Below are 14,120 nucleotides of genomic sequence, written 5' to 3'. Positions count from 1 at the left end.
TAGAAATGCCCCTTAAAAACAGACACTAGCATTTCCATAGGTCTCACCGAATTGTTGGGGTCTTGTCAATTACAAATGCGGAACAATGGCACAGGTAAGTCTTTCGACTTCTTAATGGTAGCGAGCGCAGATGTGGCACGGCTTCGACTGAACACGTGGTGACCAGATGAAATCGTAAGTTTTCGGGATTTTACCTGCTAGACATTATTGCACTTGGCTGTATCTGTGGTGGCAGAGATATAGTGCTGCCATAAAACCGTTTAGGGATGAGGGTATTCGCGTTTCGGACGCTGCGACAAAAAGACTAGCAGAAGTAAGTACGTGCTTCATACAAAAAGAACGCGTTATGGCGGTGTAACTAGAAACGATTAAAGTCTCCCACTCGTGAACGACGGCGTTTAATGGCTTTTTCGAGCCAGTTGCCAGCTATTTTATTGGAACAATAAATAACCCAAATCAAAAATATTTAAAGTCTGTTTAACCAGACCGGACAGGACAACATGCGCTTAATTTATGTTTTTAGTGTCCGGAGAATATGAAAGTGACTTTGTCTCGTTTCAGTGACATGTTCTGGACTTGGTCTTGTTGTTTTCTTAATTCTTCGGAATTGGATACAACTTCTAAAATTAAAATTGTTAGGGTACAGGGTGTACAAAAATTATATTTCACGACTACCACAGCGGAGATCTGTTTAAACGAATGGACCGAAAAATTGACCTTGACCCTTTTTTCCAGGTCAAAAATTTTTGTATTGCATCATACAGTATAAGTACACATCGCAAGTAGAAGATCTAGATGGTTTACATGTATATTATACATATGTATACTACTATATAAATAAATATGCTGCCAACGCGGAGAAAATAAAATTTTTAATACTAGCTTTTATGTGGACACAACATGACCGTATCTTAAAGCTTCTACAGCCATAAGCGCCCCAGGGTTGAACGATTTTAAATAAAAAAGTTATAGGTCACACGTAGGTGAGCATAATCAATATATGAGTCATTTATTTTGAAAGTGGCCCAAGTCCATTTAAGTTTAAATTGAGATATTTAAGAGTTTGTGTTTCAATGAAATGAAAAATATGTATGCGTGTAGGATACCAATGTATCACACTCCTTAAGTGTATCCAAGAGAGTTAAATTTACAATTCCTATTAAAATAATAGCAATTATTAAGTGAATAATACGTGTCTTCCTACCAAGAATGGACCAACTAACCAAAAAAATATTTTTTGTCAGATTATCGCAAGTACTTGAAAAATCGTGAAAAGTGTTACGTGGGACACCCTGTATACATATGTATAGTCCGTTTAAGCGCTGCTTCGCATTTTACTTTACTAATGAACCGAGAAGTTATTTTGAAACTCGTGGAATATTCAAACTCTATGGCTATTGGTGAATTTGCAAACACAATAGAACTTCGTTTATAGGAACATGTCGGTGGTCATGACAGTTCCGATCACCGTACAGTTCATATTATAGAAGCTCACTATAATTTCTCTCACCACCTGTACTTGTCAGTTTCGATAAGTTGATATATCTAGAACCGAGCGTATGATCTTGTTTAGCTAAATGACTGACAAATAAACGGAGTTCCACTAGATTGTCTCTGAAATACCTTCGTACTCTAAATCAACTGCTGCTTGAGATCTTCATCCACTAATTAAACATTTTAAACATTTTTTTATAAATTCTATTTCATTAAATAGAATTTAATCTTTCTTGTGCGTTTAATGTATGTATTTAATGTGTTTCCTTTGTTCACTGTTCAATTCGACAATCAATTTGCCTGAAAAGCAGACCTTTTCATTTAATTTGCGAATTTCCTTGTTGAAATATACATTAATTTAATTCAATCAATTTAGCATTGATTGTGCGCAAGAATGTTCCTGAATTTAATGTAAAGCGTGATTCAATTTAATTCTCAAAATATAAATGTCTCGATTTAACGTATTACTTTTTAATAATTGTATCAAACGACCTGATGTTTTGTAAGCAATTAGAAGCATTGGTTTACTCGACGTCCTGCAAATTGATTTCCCAAAAATTCCAATTTACAAGGTTGCATGCAAAGAAAAGTATTTTTTAATATTTTTTTACTTGGGCCCTTAATGAAAATTTAAAATTAGTTATACAAATGCTGAAAATTTCATCAAATTCGATTAACATACGCAAGAGCTGCAAGTGGTTAAATGTGGTTAACTTAACCACTTAAATCATAGTTTTTCGCGATTTTTGGTCAGTTTCTGCTTAAAATCCACAGATTCTTACATCTTTCGATGCGTGTTGTTTTTTTCTGCGTCAACCGATTTCGATGAAATTTTCAGCAAGTGTATAACTAACATACATCTACAAAACGTATATCTTAAATTTTCATTACGGGCTCTAATGAAAAAGTTATGAATGGTGCCTCTTTTACTTTCTCATGTAATTCTTAGCAATTGCAATTTTCTCAAAATCTTTTAAATCAATTCGTCTAATTGCTCAAAAAAAGTCAGGTCGTTTGGTTCGATCATAAAAAAGTTATACTGTTTTAAAGTGTGTTCAAATACTTTCGTGGTTCACTGTATGTAAGTACTTACTATTTTTTTCTATTTTGGCACAAGGGAGGGGTAGTTGCAATATTTAAATTGCATTTATTGGACCAATAAGAAAGATATAGACTATTTTATAACGTGTTCAAAACAGTCCACGATTTTTAATTGCTTTTTGCTAGTTTATTCAAATTGCCTGAAAGTGGGGTAGTTAACTTTACACGGTTGTTACCCGATCATCGATTTCCTTCTGCACGACCAACGTTATACGATGTGAAGAATGTAACCATAATCTCTTGATGATTTAGGTATTTTCTATAACTATCTACGAATTCTAAAAACTCTAGAACTCCTAACACTCTGACCTTGCACGATAAATTTTGCAATATTCTCCACTGTGGACCGCGGATTTTATGCATTTATCATAAAAATGAGTGGCTGCAACTTCAAGTATCAATTGACTAAAATGATTCAGAAGAAAGAAACTCCTAAATATTGGGTTGTTCGGAAAGTCTCCACCGATTTTTGGATTAAATTGAAAATAACAAAAATTGTACTAACAATCAAGTTTATTTAATAATGTATGCACCATTTTGTTTCACTACCATAAAACGTCTCTGTAAACAGCACAATAATAATAAAGGTTCATAAAAATAATTGAAGATCGGAGACTTTCCGAGCAATCCAATAGCTTCTGGTGTTTACAACGGGTGCAGAACATTTTTATTTTGCATAAAGATCCGCAGTCTACTCGTCAAAGGCAGCCCAGAGGGGTTAGGGCAAAGTTCAGGCTAGTAAACAGCTTTTTCGCAGTGAAATACAAGACACACAATTTGACCTCACCTTTCTCGGAGCGAGTCTGTCTGTCAGTGGTCCTCGACGACCTGGAACGCCTGAGGGTCGCTTCGAAGTCACCTACCACATCGTTGAGGTCGAGGACCAGTGAATTTTGCTGGCAAACCTGCCTCTCGTAGCTCGGCCTCGGTAAAGTCGCTGTTCCATTCGTCGTGGTAGGCTCTTGTGGTATTTTCGGCAGTTCGGCCTCTAATCCAATGAGGGCCGGGCTCACCTAGGATTAAAAATACAAGGGAATTTACGGGACGACCTTCGCAGATAGCTGTCGATCTTCGACAAGTGTTTTTTGTGGTCGGCGTTGGCGTTCGACGACCTTTCTGCACCCCAATTCCCTCATTTGGGATGAAGATGTAATACCATTGTTTTGGAACAATATAATGGACTCGAATAAAGTTTTATCTTGTCTGTAGAATTTTGTAAATTGAACGGAAAACCAATTAAGTTCTGACTGAATTAGTTTTAATAATATTCAATATTTTTAAAGTACAATAGATAAGTTCCTTAACTCTTGAGCACCTAAAACTAAGTCAGTCAGTTATGGAGTCTTCGTTATAAATGTTCTTAAGAATGTTCGAAAATTCGCAGAAAAATACAAATAAAATTACTATTGTACAATAAGGTCTAATTGGGTCGAAACTACTTATAACTGGATTAAGAAATTGGACTGCAACCAGTTTTGGGAAAAAATATTTAACTCTAACTGCAAAATCAGACTCGCAAGACAATATGGAACGGTTCGTTAACTTCTCCAGCACAATCTGTTCGATATTAAAAAGCAAATCGCCGTCCAAGAAATCTTTTACAAATTGTGTACAAGAGTAGATTTACGTTCCTCCGGAATAAACATGCGAGGTGATTAAACAAAGACCGTTAAAAGTTGGCGCGAGGCGTCGGAGGCGTTTTCGCGAAGATAATATTTAATTTAGCGGAGAGGCAACGAACCAGTGATTTTATAATGAGTCAGGAAATGGGACATAACTTAATTAGTGCACGGTACGAAAACGACTGTTCCTGAACCGGGGGTACACTCCAACCACTCGGCTAGAACGATTTAATTATGGAATCGTGCGATCAATTACCAGGCCCAAGAGGACTTCCATCGATTGGCATTGCCTTCGGCGTTCCCTTTTCTTCCGTCTCTCGATGCTGGACCTGTCGTCGCCACTTCCTGCTACAATCGCCTCGCAGTATCGTACGAAATCCAGGTCGATGTGGTAGCCGTATGGACAACAAAGGCATTTCGATCCGGTGGAGCCGGAAACGTAGACCTGCGTCCCCACTGTGCGCAACAAACATCGAGTTAATAACGGCGGTATCGCAAGAATTACGATTAATAACGAACGAATAGCACAGAACACGCGGGAACTACCGTTTTGTATGTTGAATGCATTAACGGGGGATAAAGACGCGGACGCTACATGAACGTGTTCTAATGAAGGCTTAATTGGGCTCCCATTTCTGCTTGAACACTTGGAAACTTCAGTGGAAGTGATTTTCTGTTTCACTGTTTATCGCGAGCAACAACGCGTTACGGATATAACGGGATTAAGTAAAGCTATTTCTCTCTTTCGTTTTACTGACATTGCACGACTGGATGCGACTTCTAAAATTCAAATTATTATTGCGTATTGATCTCAATTGGCTTCCCATTTCTGAACGCTTGGAAACTTTAACGGAAGAAGTGATTTTCTGTTTCAGTCTGTAGAACTGCACGATCTAAGAAACAGCACGGACCCGTCGGGTTCTCCGAGTAAGACCACTGTAAAACCGTTGAAGAGAGACATGAATTCCTGTTCGCACACACATGTCCTAACTTAACACTAAACCTACCATCAGCGGTTAAAATGACCGGTTCCAGATTTTTTTCATAAGAAATTATTGTATAGATATCTTGAGTGGAGCACATATTACAATAGGAGCTGCACAAAGTCTGAAGGAAATCAATCCTGTCATTTTTATAAGGGAACATGTACCAGTTACTTTTAAGGCTCGGTAGGTTTAGTGTTAAATATATTGTGAAACAAGAAATTTGCAGTCGATCATTCGACCGGCAGTGGTCTACTCTGAATCTGAATGGAGCATCGTGTCTGAAGAAGATACATTTATAACCGTATTATTTCGAGTTTGAATCGAACCAAACAATCGTAGACGACCTGCAAGGAGGCTTGTCTTTCATCGATCGACCGAAGAGAAAGGATCTATCTTTGGAGGGTTGGATCGATTGTGGTTCATCACGAGCGGTTGATTGTTCGAGGGTAACGACCGCCGTGCAGCGTAAACCGAAATATGTTGTAACCATTGGCGACCATCCAGAGGCACGGTAATAATAATCTGGCAAAGTTCGTTAGCCGGGGCAGCGTGGGGATCCCGTTTACGTGTCATATGGTACAGAGCTGTTCAAATTTGGTGGTCCCCCGTGCTTCGGACCCCTATTCATTTCTCATCGCTAACCTCTGGAGCACAGATCTTCCAACCGACCATTGTACAAATGTATAGCATAGCATTATAATCAGAGAAATTCTAGCTTGCCTACGACAATATTTTTGTTCATTTTAGGTTGTCTCAAAAGTTTCTTTCGGAATGTGTTCTTTGCGAATGGTTACCAGTCTCTCTTCAACTTCTGAGTAGACTCCTTTTTCCAGGATTGCAAGGGTGCGGGATTCGCGTTCTCATTTCTCGATAATACAAAAATGGGGTTACTCAGTAGCAAAAAAACGCTAGGTAAAAGATCAATCTAGGCCTCATTCGCTCTCAAAAGTCCTATTTTTTCGTTTCCGAGGCGTCATTTGCATTATTCAGAAGCTATTTTCATTGCTACAGTTACTCGAATTAATATTCGGACGCTCTAAAAAAAGACGATAACTTTTTTAATAAGGTACTATACGATTTGAACATTTTTGGGAAGCTAGAGCAATTAGTTTACTGCAGGATGAGAAAAGAAATTTTTTAAAAAATTGCAATTGATCGGAATTGTAGAAAAAATACTGAAATTTGCATTTTACAACTTTTTTATGTGGGCCTTATTGAAAATTTAGAAAGTACGTTTTGTAGGTCTGTGTGAATTAAACATATTCCGAAAATTTCGTTGAAATCGGTCGACGTTGCAATGAGCTGCAAACGTTCAAAGATGGCAAAAATTGCAGATTTTCACGATTTTCGGCCTACAAGAATTCTTACATCTTTCGATATCTGTCGTTTCTACTCGCATCAACCGATTTCGATGAAACTTTCACAGTGCATATAATTGGCACAGATCTACAAAGCTTATTATTTAAATTTTCAATATGGGCCCACTTAAAAAAGTTGTACAATGCAAGTTTTAGTGTTCTTTCTACAATTCCGATCAATTGCAATTTTGGAAAAAATTTCTTTACACATCCCGTAGTAAAATAATTGCTCAAGTTTCCCAAGAGAGTTCAAATCGTATAGTGCAACATTAAAAAAGTTATCGTCTTTTTTGTAGCGTCCGAATATTAATTCGAGTCACCATATTAGTAAAGCAATTATTGTAGTTTAATTATCGGCTTGAGACAAAACTTTTATACATGACCTCTACATTCTACGCTATCGCGATCTGTGTGGCAATGACATAATGAACTCTCGTCGCAAGATCATGTGACTAGTTGCTACGACAATGTTGTCGTATTATGATTAAAGATATTTTTGCTCCCGCGTTCTATTGACAATGCCTCAGGTAATTATAGTTCGAGTGAAAATTATAGTGATTCAGAATGCATCCCAGTGCGCCACAGAGATAGCTGCGAAAGCGGTTGCATGGTTTTCCGTGAAATTTTAATTTAGAACGGACTCCACTGGGATTGTATTTTTTATTTTATTGCAAATGTATAGTGGCTGTTGAGTCATTTTATTGTTTGAATAGTGTTTTAAAATTGTACGAATGTGTTTCTGTGGTTTTGCATTTGGTATAGAAATTTCCATCTTTTGTATATGCAATTTTCCGTATTGAATAGAAACAGTCATGTGTGCAAAAAGTACTTGTGCGTGAAAGGATGAATAAGATCGACGAATTCATTTTTAATTAAAGCGTTCAAAGGAACGAATTGAAGCTAAAAAAAAACACGTTGAAAAGGGAGCCATTTAAACGACTAAAATGATTGAATTATAAAGGCATAGCATGCACGGTATTTTCGATTCGCACGACAGTTATTAACTCACCGTTTCCATTGAAAACGCGGGTCGAGGGCACGACGGTCAAAGCCATTTTCCGTCACCGTGACAGTTTCAATTAGTCAAGACAGCATTTTCACTATTCTGAAACAAAAAGCGTTGCGACGTCAGTTGGCTGTCAAAATTCTGTCATATTTGTGGTTGACGAACATTCATAGCGAAAACTCCCCTACGCAGTTTCCCAAATATTTCAGTTCAATCGATTTGTTCCATAACCTTTGATCGCACGAAACAAAAAGCTCTGGGAAATAACTAAATCGCTAAATACATGTGCCCATAATTATGAAAGTGGTCTAAGTAATATATTTATTGCTTTAACATATTTAAAGGAAAAGGATACTAACACTAAATGAATTCTACATAATGTTGAAATAACAAGCACTATCTAACGGTTCATTTTTGACAGTATCGCAAAAATTACATTGAACTAAATTAGTTTAAAATAATGTTATGTGAAATAACTGATAAACTCACTTTTTTAAAATTTTGGCTTAGATCACTTTCATAATTATGGGCACATATCATCTCTGAGTCAATAACCGATACACGAAGATAGTTTACGTAGTTTGGCATAGTCTGCGGTTGCTAATTACAAAAGTGGACCAATTAAATATTAATTTTAATAAACTCAGTAAACCGTGTTATTTCACTTAAACATGATACTCGAAGTACACATTGTTTACTTATTTGCTTGCGTGTGTAGAGAATGGATTTACTTAATGAAGGGATTTATTTAAATGTTTTAATGAGTCTCTAATCGGCGAGAAATGTAACTTTAGCACTCGAGTGGTGCCTCTGAAGCGCCGCTAAAAAGTGATGTATCATTATTTAAAATATTGTTTACATTCTTAGATATGTCGTTATCTAATCAATTTCTAAACATTTAAGTATGAAGTATTGTATCGATTTCAAATCTAACAAATCTAAAAAATCGCAGAGAATGGAAATATTCTAGGTCGGAAGAAATGGTTAATTTTCCAGTTAAAACAGCTCCGAGTGCAAAGGGTTAAAAATATTTCTTTAGTTACATTTTACATTAATATAATATTAATTTTCCGAAGCTCGTTTACTATACATAGAACGATGTTATCTATTTTAAACACTTTCCCTCGCACCTGTGATAAAAGAAAATTCCATGTTTGCGAAATATTGAAATTTTATACTGAACATACGCACATTAATATTCATATGCGCTGATAAATGGTGGCGTTCAGGCCGCTAGCATTCATCAAAGCGCGTAATTCGGAAAACGTTTGGCTCTCGGTACGAGCTCCGTTAGGTAAAGTGTTGCGATCAATTATTACAGAACCGCGAATCGTTGCCGGCGTCACGGAAATTCTCGGAAGAGCGTAATTTCATTAGGCGTTCGTTAAACTCGCGACGATCCGCCTCGAATCCTGTCATGCAGCGGCTCGCGTGATTTCTCCGGTTCCCTCTGGTGTGTACATCGCTATCGTCGTCAATTACTCCCCGACGAAATCTTCCGCGGTTCTCGCTTCTAATAAAGCGCTAAAGAACTGGAGGAAGCTGCGCGCGCGCGAGCGCGCCAAACTAATTAGTTTCGAAGAATTCCGGCTCGGCCCCTTATAATTGACGAAAAGAAAGACGAGGAGAGACGAGGAGGAACGCACGACAGTGTCACGAGGGCTTTCGCGGTGCTTTTACGAAGAGGTTTAAGCACAATTTCCACGGCATCCCGTGCCGTGGCTAATTTCGTATGCCGGATTTCTGGTCTGACGGTAACACGTCCTCTTCGCCGCGTGTCGTCGCCCGCGAACTTTAATTGTTTCACGCTGACTACTCGTCGACCGAACTGCCCTCCTTAGGTGCTATGTCTATTAAACTCGAGTGATCCACAAGATATTCATTTGCCGAGGATGAAATATGGTGGAGCGTCCGAGCCACGGTGATGTCTCGTTACGATGCTATCATGGAGATATAATATTAATCCAATTTAATCATTCGTTTATGAAACTTTTATATGGACCGTTTATTTTGAAAGTGGTGTACATCCATTTTTTTAAAAATGAGATATCACATAATTTGTGATTAATTTACTAACTAGTTAATGTTTAATATTTTAAAAAATGCAAATGCTTTGTTCAATTTAAAATTGGCCAATAAAAGAAATTGCGTAGCGATTGATTATGAAAGTTGTTGTTGACAATTATAAAACAATGTAGACAAAATAATAAATTTATTTTACACGAAATGAAGCGAGAGAATTTCGTTTCAACAAAAAATCTACAAAACGCAATTCAAAAACGGGTAAGAAAAAATACTAACGGAGGAAAGGTAGACTGACTGAAAATATGTTGGATGAGGTTTTGCAAAAGTGCACCGTATACTATTTTATATAAAACATCGACGGAGGACACAGAATTTAAGACGTTAGATTTATCACCTACATGTGCAGATTACATGTAGACCTACATTTAGATTTATCAACTCCTGTGCATCATGAATATTTCAAAACACTGCCACATAAAGAGCATCAATAAATAATAGCAATATCTTATGTTAAGTTTAAGGATATATAAATATAATTAACGTTCACAATAAAAAATACTACTCGTATTTTATTTCTTGTTATTATTTATAAACAAAATTCGATTAATGCAAAACATATTTTAAGTAATATTTAATTTTTCTCAATTGAAATTAAATGATTTTTACAATTGACTAATTATGAAAATGGTGTAAGTCCATTCACAGCCCGTAAATTTTATTATTTTAGTTAAATTCGCAAAGGTATATAATCAAATTACATATTGATAAATTAGTAGAAACATTGCCAGACTTGATATAATTAATTTATATTTTTGAATCGACTAATATGCTAACCTTTAATTTTCTCGAAACAACAAAAAATGTCCTTATACTTTCAAAATAAACGGTCCATATATTTGTGACATTTTTCTGATTAATTTGACATCAAACACGATACAATTCCGATTACGTTTACTCATGCAATACACGGTACATTAGAACCTCGATTATTTGAATTGTTATTGAGAATAGAAAACTAAATGTTGAGGAAAGTTCTGCATAATTTACCTACCAACTTGCATAATGATACTTTTGCTACTTAAGATACGGATAAGCTTGTTAAAAGGCGTTGCCAATCTCGTTGCTAATAGCAAAAAGAACTTCTTTGAAGTTCGAATACATTTATCACTCTGCACACATCTCGACTGACAGAAAAGAAAGTAACAACAACAATGGAAGCTATGTTCCGGTGTAGAACTATCGCGTAAGCTCGAGTCTCGATCGAAATTATCTTCAAATCGCATCCGAGTTTCCGTAGAAAATTCCATTCTTCGATTTATGTTCAGGCTGCAATCAAATAGACCTTAATGCTACGTCTTTATAGTGAAAATGATTTTGATGATGTAATTTGCGAGATTACGGTTATTAAATCTACCGGGACCTGCGATAATGATTAAAGGCCACTAGATTGCTCGTAATCAACGAAAAAAGCCACTTTCTCTCGGCCGGACGCTCGCGGCAGAGGCCGAGGAGCCTAACTTGTTATTTCAACATCTCCGAAACCCTTTTCGATCCTTGGCCCGAAAACTGCTGGCTGTACGTGATACATTTACGAAAAGTGGCTAACGCAGTCGATTAGGATTCACATCGCAATCCCCGCGGATGGACATTTCTTCGGCTGGAGGTCGTAGGGCTGGCGTTGGACACGTAACAGAGCCGTTTCCTCCTTTCTCCTGCAGATCGTCCCTATGATTTTTAACGAGGCGCCACGCCGCGTGTGATTTGTAATAAACAAGTCTACGTACATTTGACAGCCTGTGTTTACCCCTGTCGAGGGAGAGACAGCGACGTCGACGGATTTTAAACGAGATACCGGTAATAATACACTGCACCAGGGGAAACGGCCAACATCTCGCCAAGACTCCGTTTCTCCGCGGGACCGGTATTCATCTCACGAGCGAGGATTACTTCTTCGAATCGAACCGTTCGCGAAATGGAAACTTGCGGCTCGTTGCGCACAAAGGTTGATGTAACCGGTCGCAACCTTGGATCTCTGATCAAGCAAAAGATGCTCGTGCGAAGATTAAAAACGGTTTAGCGAATTTATTCCGTTACGCGAGGCGACTCGCAACCTCCCGCTGTTGTTCTAACGTTGTAAAGCAGATTCCTAAGGACTCCATGTTGTTGCTCTGTACCCGTTGTCGTTATTCCGACATTAGGCCTGACGTCTCGTGACCTGACGACATTATTCTGCCGTTAGGTGATTTAGATCACGATGTGACGTGTAGTGGACTGGATACGAGGACAAACTTCTGGTCAATGACATGTAGACTGCGGATTTTTATGTATTTATGACTCCTGCAAATTTTTAAAAGAGGCTAGAATAAAAAATTCGACAGATTTTAGTACAATCTCTATTTATTTCACATCTGCAAAGGACTGCAGGCGATACCACTGGAAATAAGATTTTATTCTATTCCACTTTCTCTTAAAATTCGTCTGGAAAAATTGAAAATTGCATAAATTCGCAGTCTAATGATTAGACTGCGGATGTTTATGCAAAATATAAATGTTTTGCATTGATTGTGGGAAGCAGGAATAACATAAAAATTGATTTCATCCTTAACAACATTACGACATTCTTGAATTGTCTAAATCTTTTATTGTTTTATATTTCGCCCAACCAATTTCTTCATAAATGCATAAAGATCCGCAGTCTACTAATGATATTTATTCTTCGATAAATACATGTGTGCTGAAATCAAAATCACACAACTTTTTATGAACGCGGTTCTGTAATTTTTGAGTCCCAAATTGGGACTCCCAATATGTTTGTGGAATACTAGTTGCTGAGCATGATATCCTAACTCAACTGGCAAAGTTTCGTTTCACCCTTTGGGGGTAATAGGGGTAAAATAAGAGTATTATTAAATTCTATCAGGAAATTTTCTTCAGATTGCTTTGTAATGAACAACTTGTAACGCCCGAAGATATGACTTTAGTCTACATTTTCGAGGGAATTAACCTTTACCTATGGACCAACATATGTATTTTGGAGCCTGATGATATCGCTCCAATATTAAATGAGGTACCTTGCTCGGTACCTAGGTACCTAATTATTGTTTTAATATTAGATAAGTTATCTTCCAACATGACCATGTTGTTCTAGCATGTTCTTGGAATTTGATGTTGTTGTTCTAATGTAGGTCAAGATATTTTGCAACTTGATGTTATTATTGTTCTGCCGTAGGAAGAGATCTCTCGAAACATGAAATACTTTGCAGCCTGATATTGTTCTGACGTGAGAGGAAGTATATTGAAGCATGATGTTATTGTTCTGTCATTAGAGAGATATCTTGCGATCTAATGCTATTGTTCCGTACTTAGACAGACATCTGAGGTCATTGTTCTGTCATTAAACGGTATATTTCGAGATTTGATATTACAAGAGATATACTTTTTTATTATAATACGAGAGTCGGAGCTTGCGGTTGGTAAATTGCCCAACAAAACTTCATTTTATTTCAGATTTTTTGAACTCCTGTAACACATTGTATGAAAAATTTTAAAATATTCTACCCGAGCTCGTTTCAGAGAGTAAAGTTTTTAATCCTATGCCACTGAACCTATCTTTCTCAAAGAACTTTTTTTTTATCACAAAATGGAGTGGGAAACTGAAATTGCTTTAGTTCATTCGAAATTTTACGAATTATGACTACGGAATTTTAATTTTTCCGTACTCGTTTCAACGCACACAACTTTATAAAAAGATATTTTATTAAATTATTAGGAACAGCTCAAATATATCTTGGTCAATTCGTGGACTGGCATGCATATTAAATGTGAATAATTGATCGTTCTTCAATTCATTGATCATCCTGATAACGATTAATAAACGTTTGTTTTACGTGATGACTCGCACGCCATCCATTCCCGATACCCTTTGTTATGACACCGAAAAACGCGCCGGTGATAATCGTTATCATATGGCCAATGCGTCATTTACTAGCGGTCGCTGATAAAGTATGTGGTTAGTAAATATTTGACGGGATCCACGGATGTTTCTCACAGATCACGAACGGAAGTTTTCACTTTGAGCCCTTCGACCGAAAGCTCGGATTAAAATCGTGTCACGATCGCTGCGTGACCATGCAACTTTAATTTCCCCAGGACTGATTGCACTCTGATGCGTACCGTCATTATCAATGGAATACGAAATCGATCTCGATAAACCTATGAATTCAATTTCATTCACGTTCGAAACAGAAATACGGAAGAGCCGCGACAATTACGTGGAATGTAACTATTAAAAACAAGACTAAACATAATTAATTCTAAATATCTATTTCACACGGGAGCGATAAGTTTGTTTAATTCAAACAAAGACATTGATTTCTCATTTTATCAAGAGTAATCGATAAAAATCGATACCTGTAAATATTCAATAAACAAGACATTTTGTCGACAAACAAGCAATAAGGCGAGTTAATTGTTTGTACTTGTTATCAGGACGGATTTATCACTGAAAAATAATAATAAAACGTTAATA

At 37.0% G+C, this 14,120-nt stretch overlaps 1 protein-coding gene across 4 annotated transcripts in view; it reads right to left on the bottom strand.

Annotated features, from left to right (window-relative positions):
* Window positions 1-14,120, bottom strand: part of Kank (KN motif and ankyrin repeat domain-containing protein 2 kank) — an 82,965-nt gene that overhangs the window by 33,726 nt on the left and 35,119 nt on the right. For all 4 annotated transcript variants that reach the window (XM_076421082.1, XM_076421079.1, XM_076421083.1 and 1 more), the window contains exons 2-4: window positions 7,571-7,666; window positions 4,474-4,673; window positions 3,383-3,608 (exon numbers count right to left, since the gene is read on the bottom strand). In XM_076421082.1, coding sequence (XP_076277197.1) covers window positions 3,383-3,608; window positions 4,474-4,673; window positions 7,571-7,616 — 472 coding nt within the window. In that variant the 5' untranslated portion in view covers window positions 7,617-7,666. The remainder of the gene's footprint in view (window positions 1-3,382; window positions 3,609-4,473; window positions 4,674-7,570; window positions 7,667-14,120) is intronic.

Source organism: Lasioglossum baleicum, chromosome 3 (assembly GCF_051020765.1).
Source record: "Lasioglossum baleicum chromosome 3, iyLasBale1, whole genome shotgun sequence".
Lineage (NCBI taxonomy): Eukaryota > Metazoa > Arthropoda > Insecta > Hymenoptera > Halictidae > Lasioglossum > Lasioglossum baleicum.
Note: the sequence above shows the minus strand (reverse complement) of the source record. Positions and strands in the feature narration are given on the sequence as shown.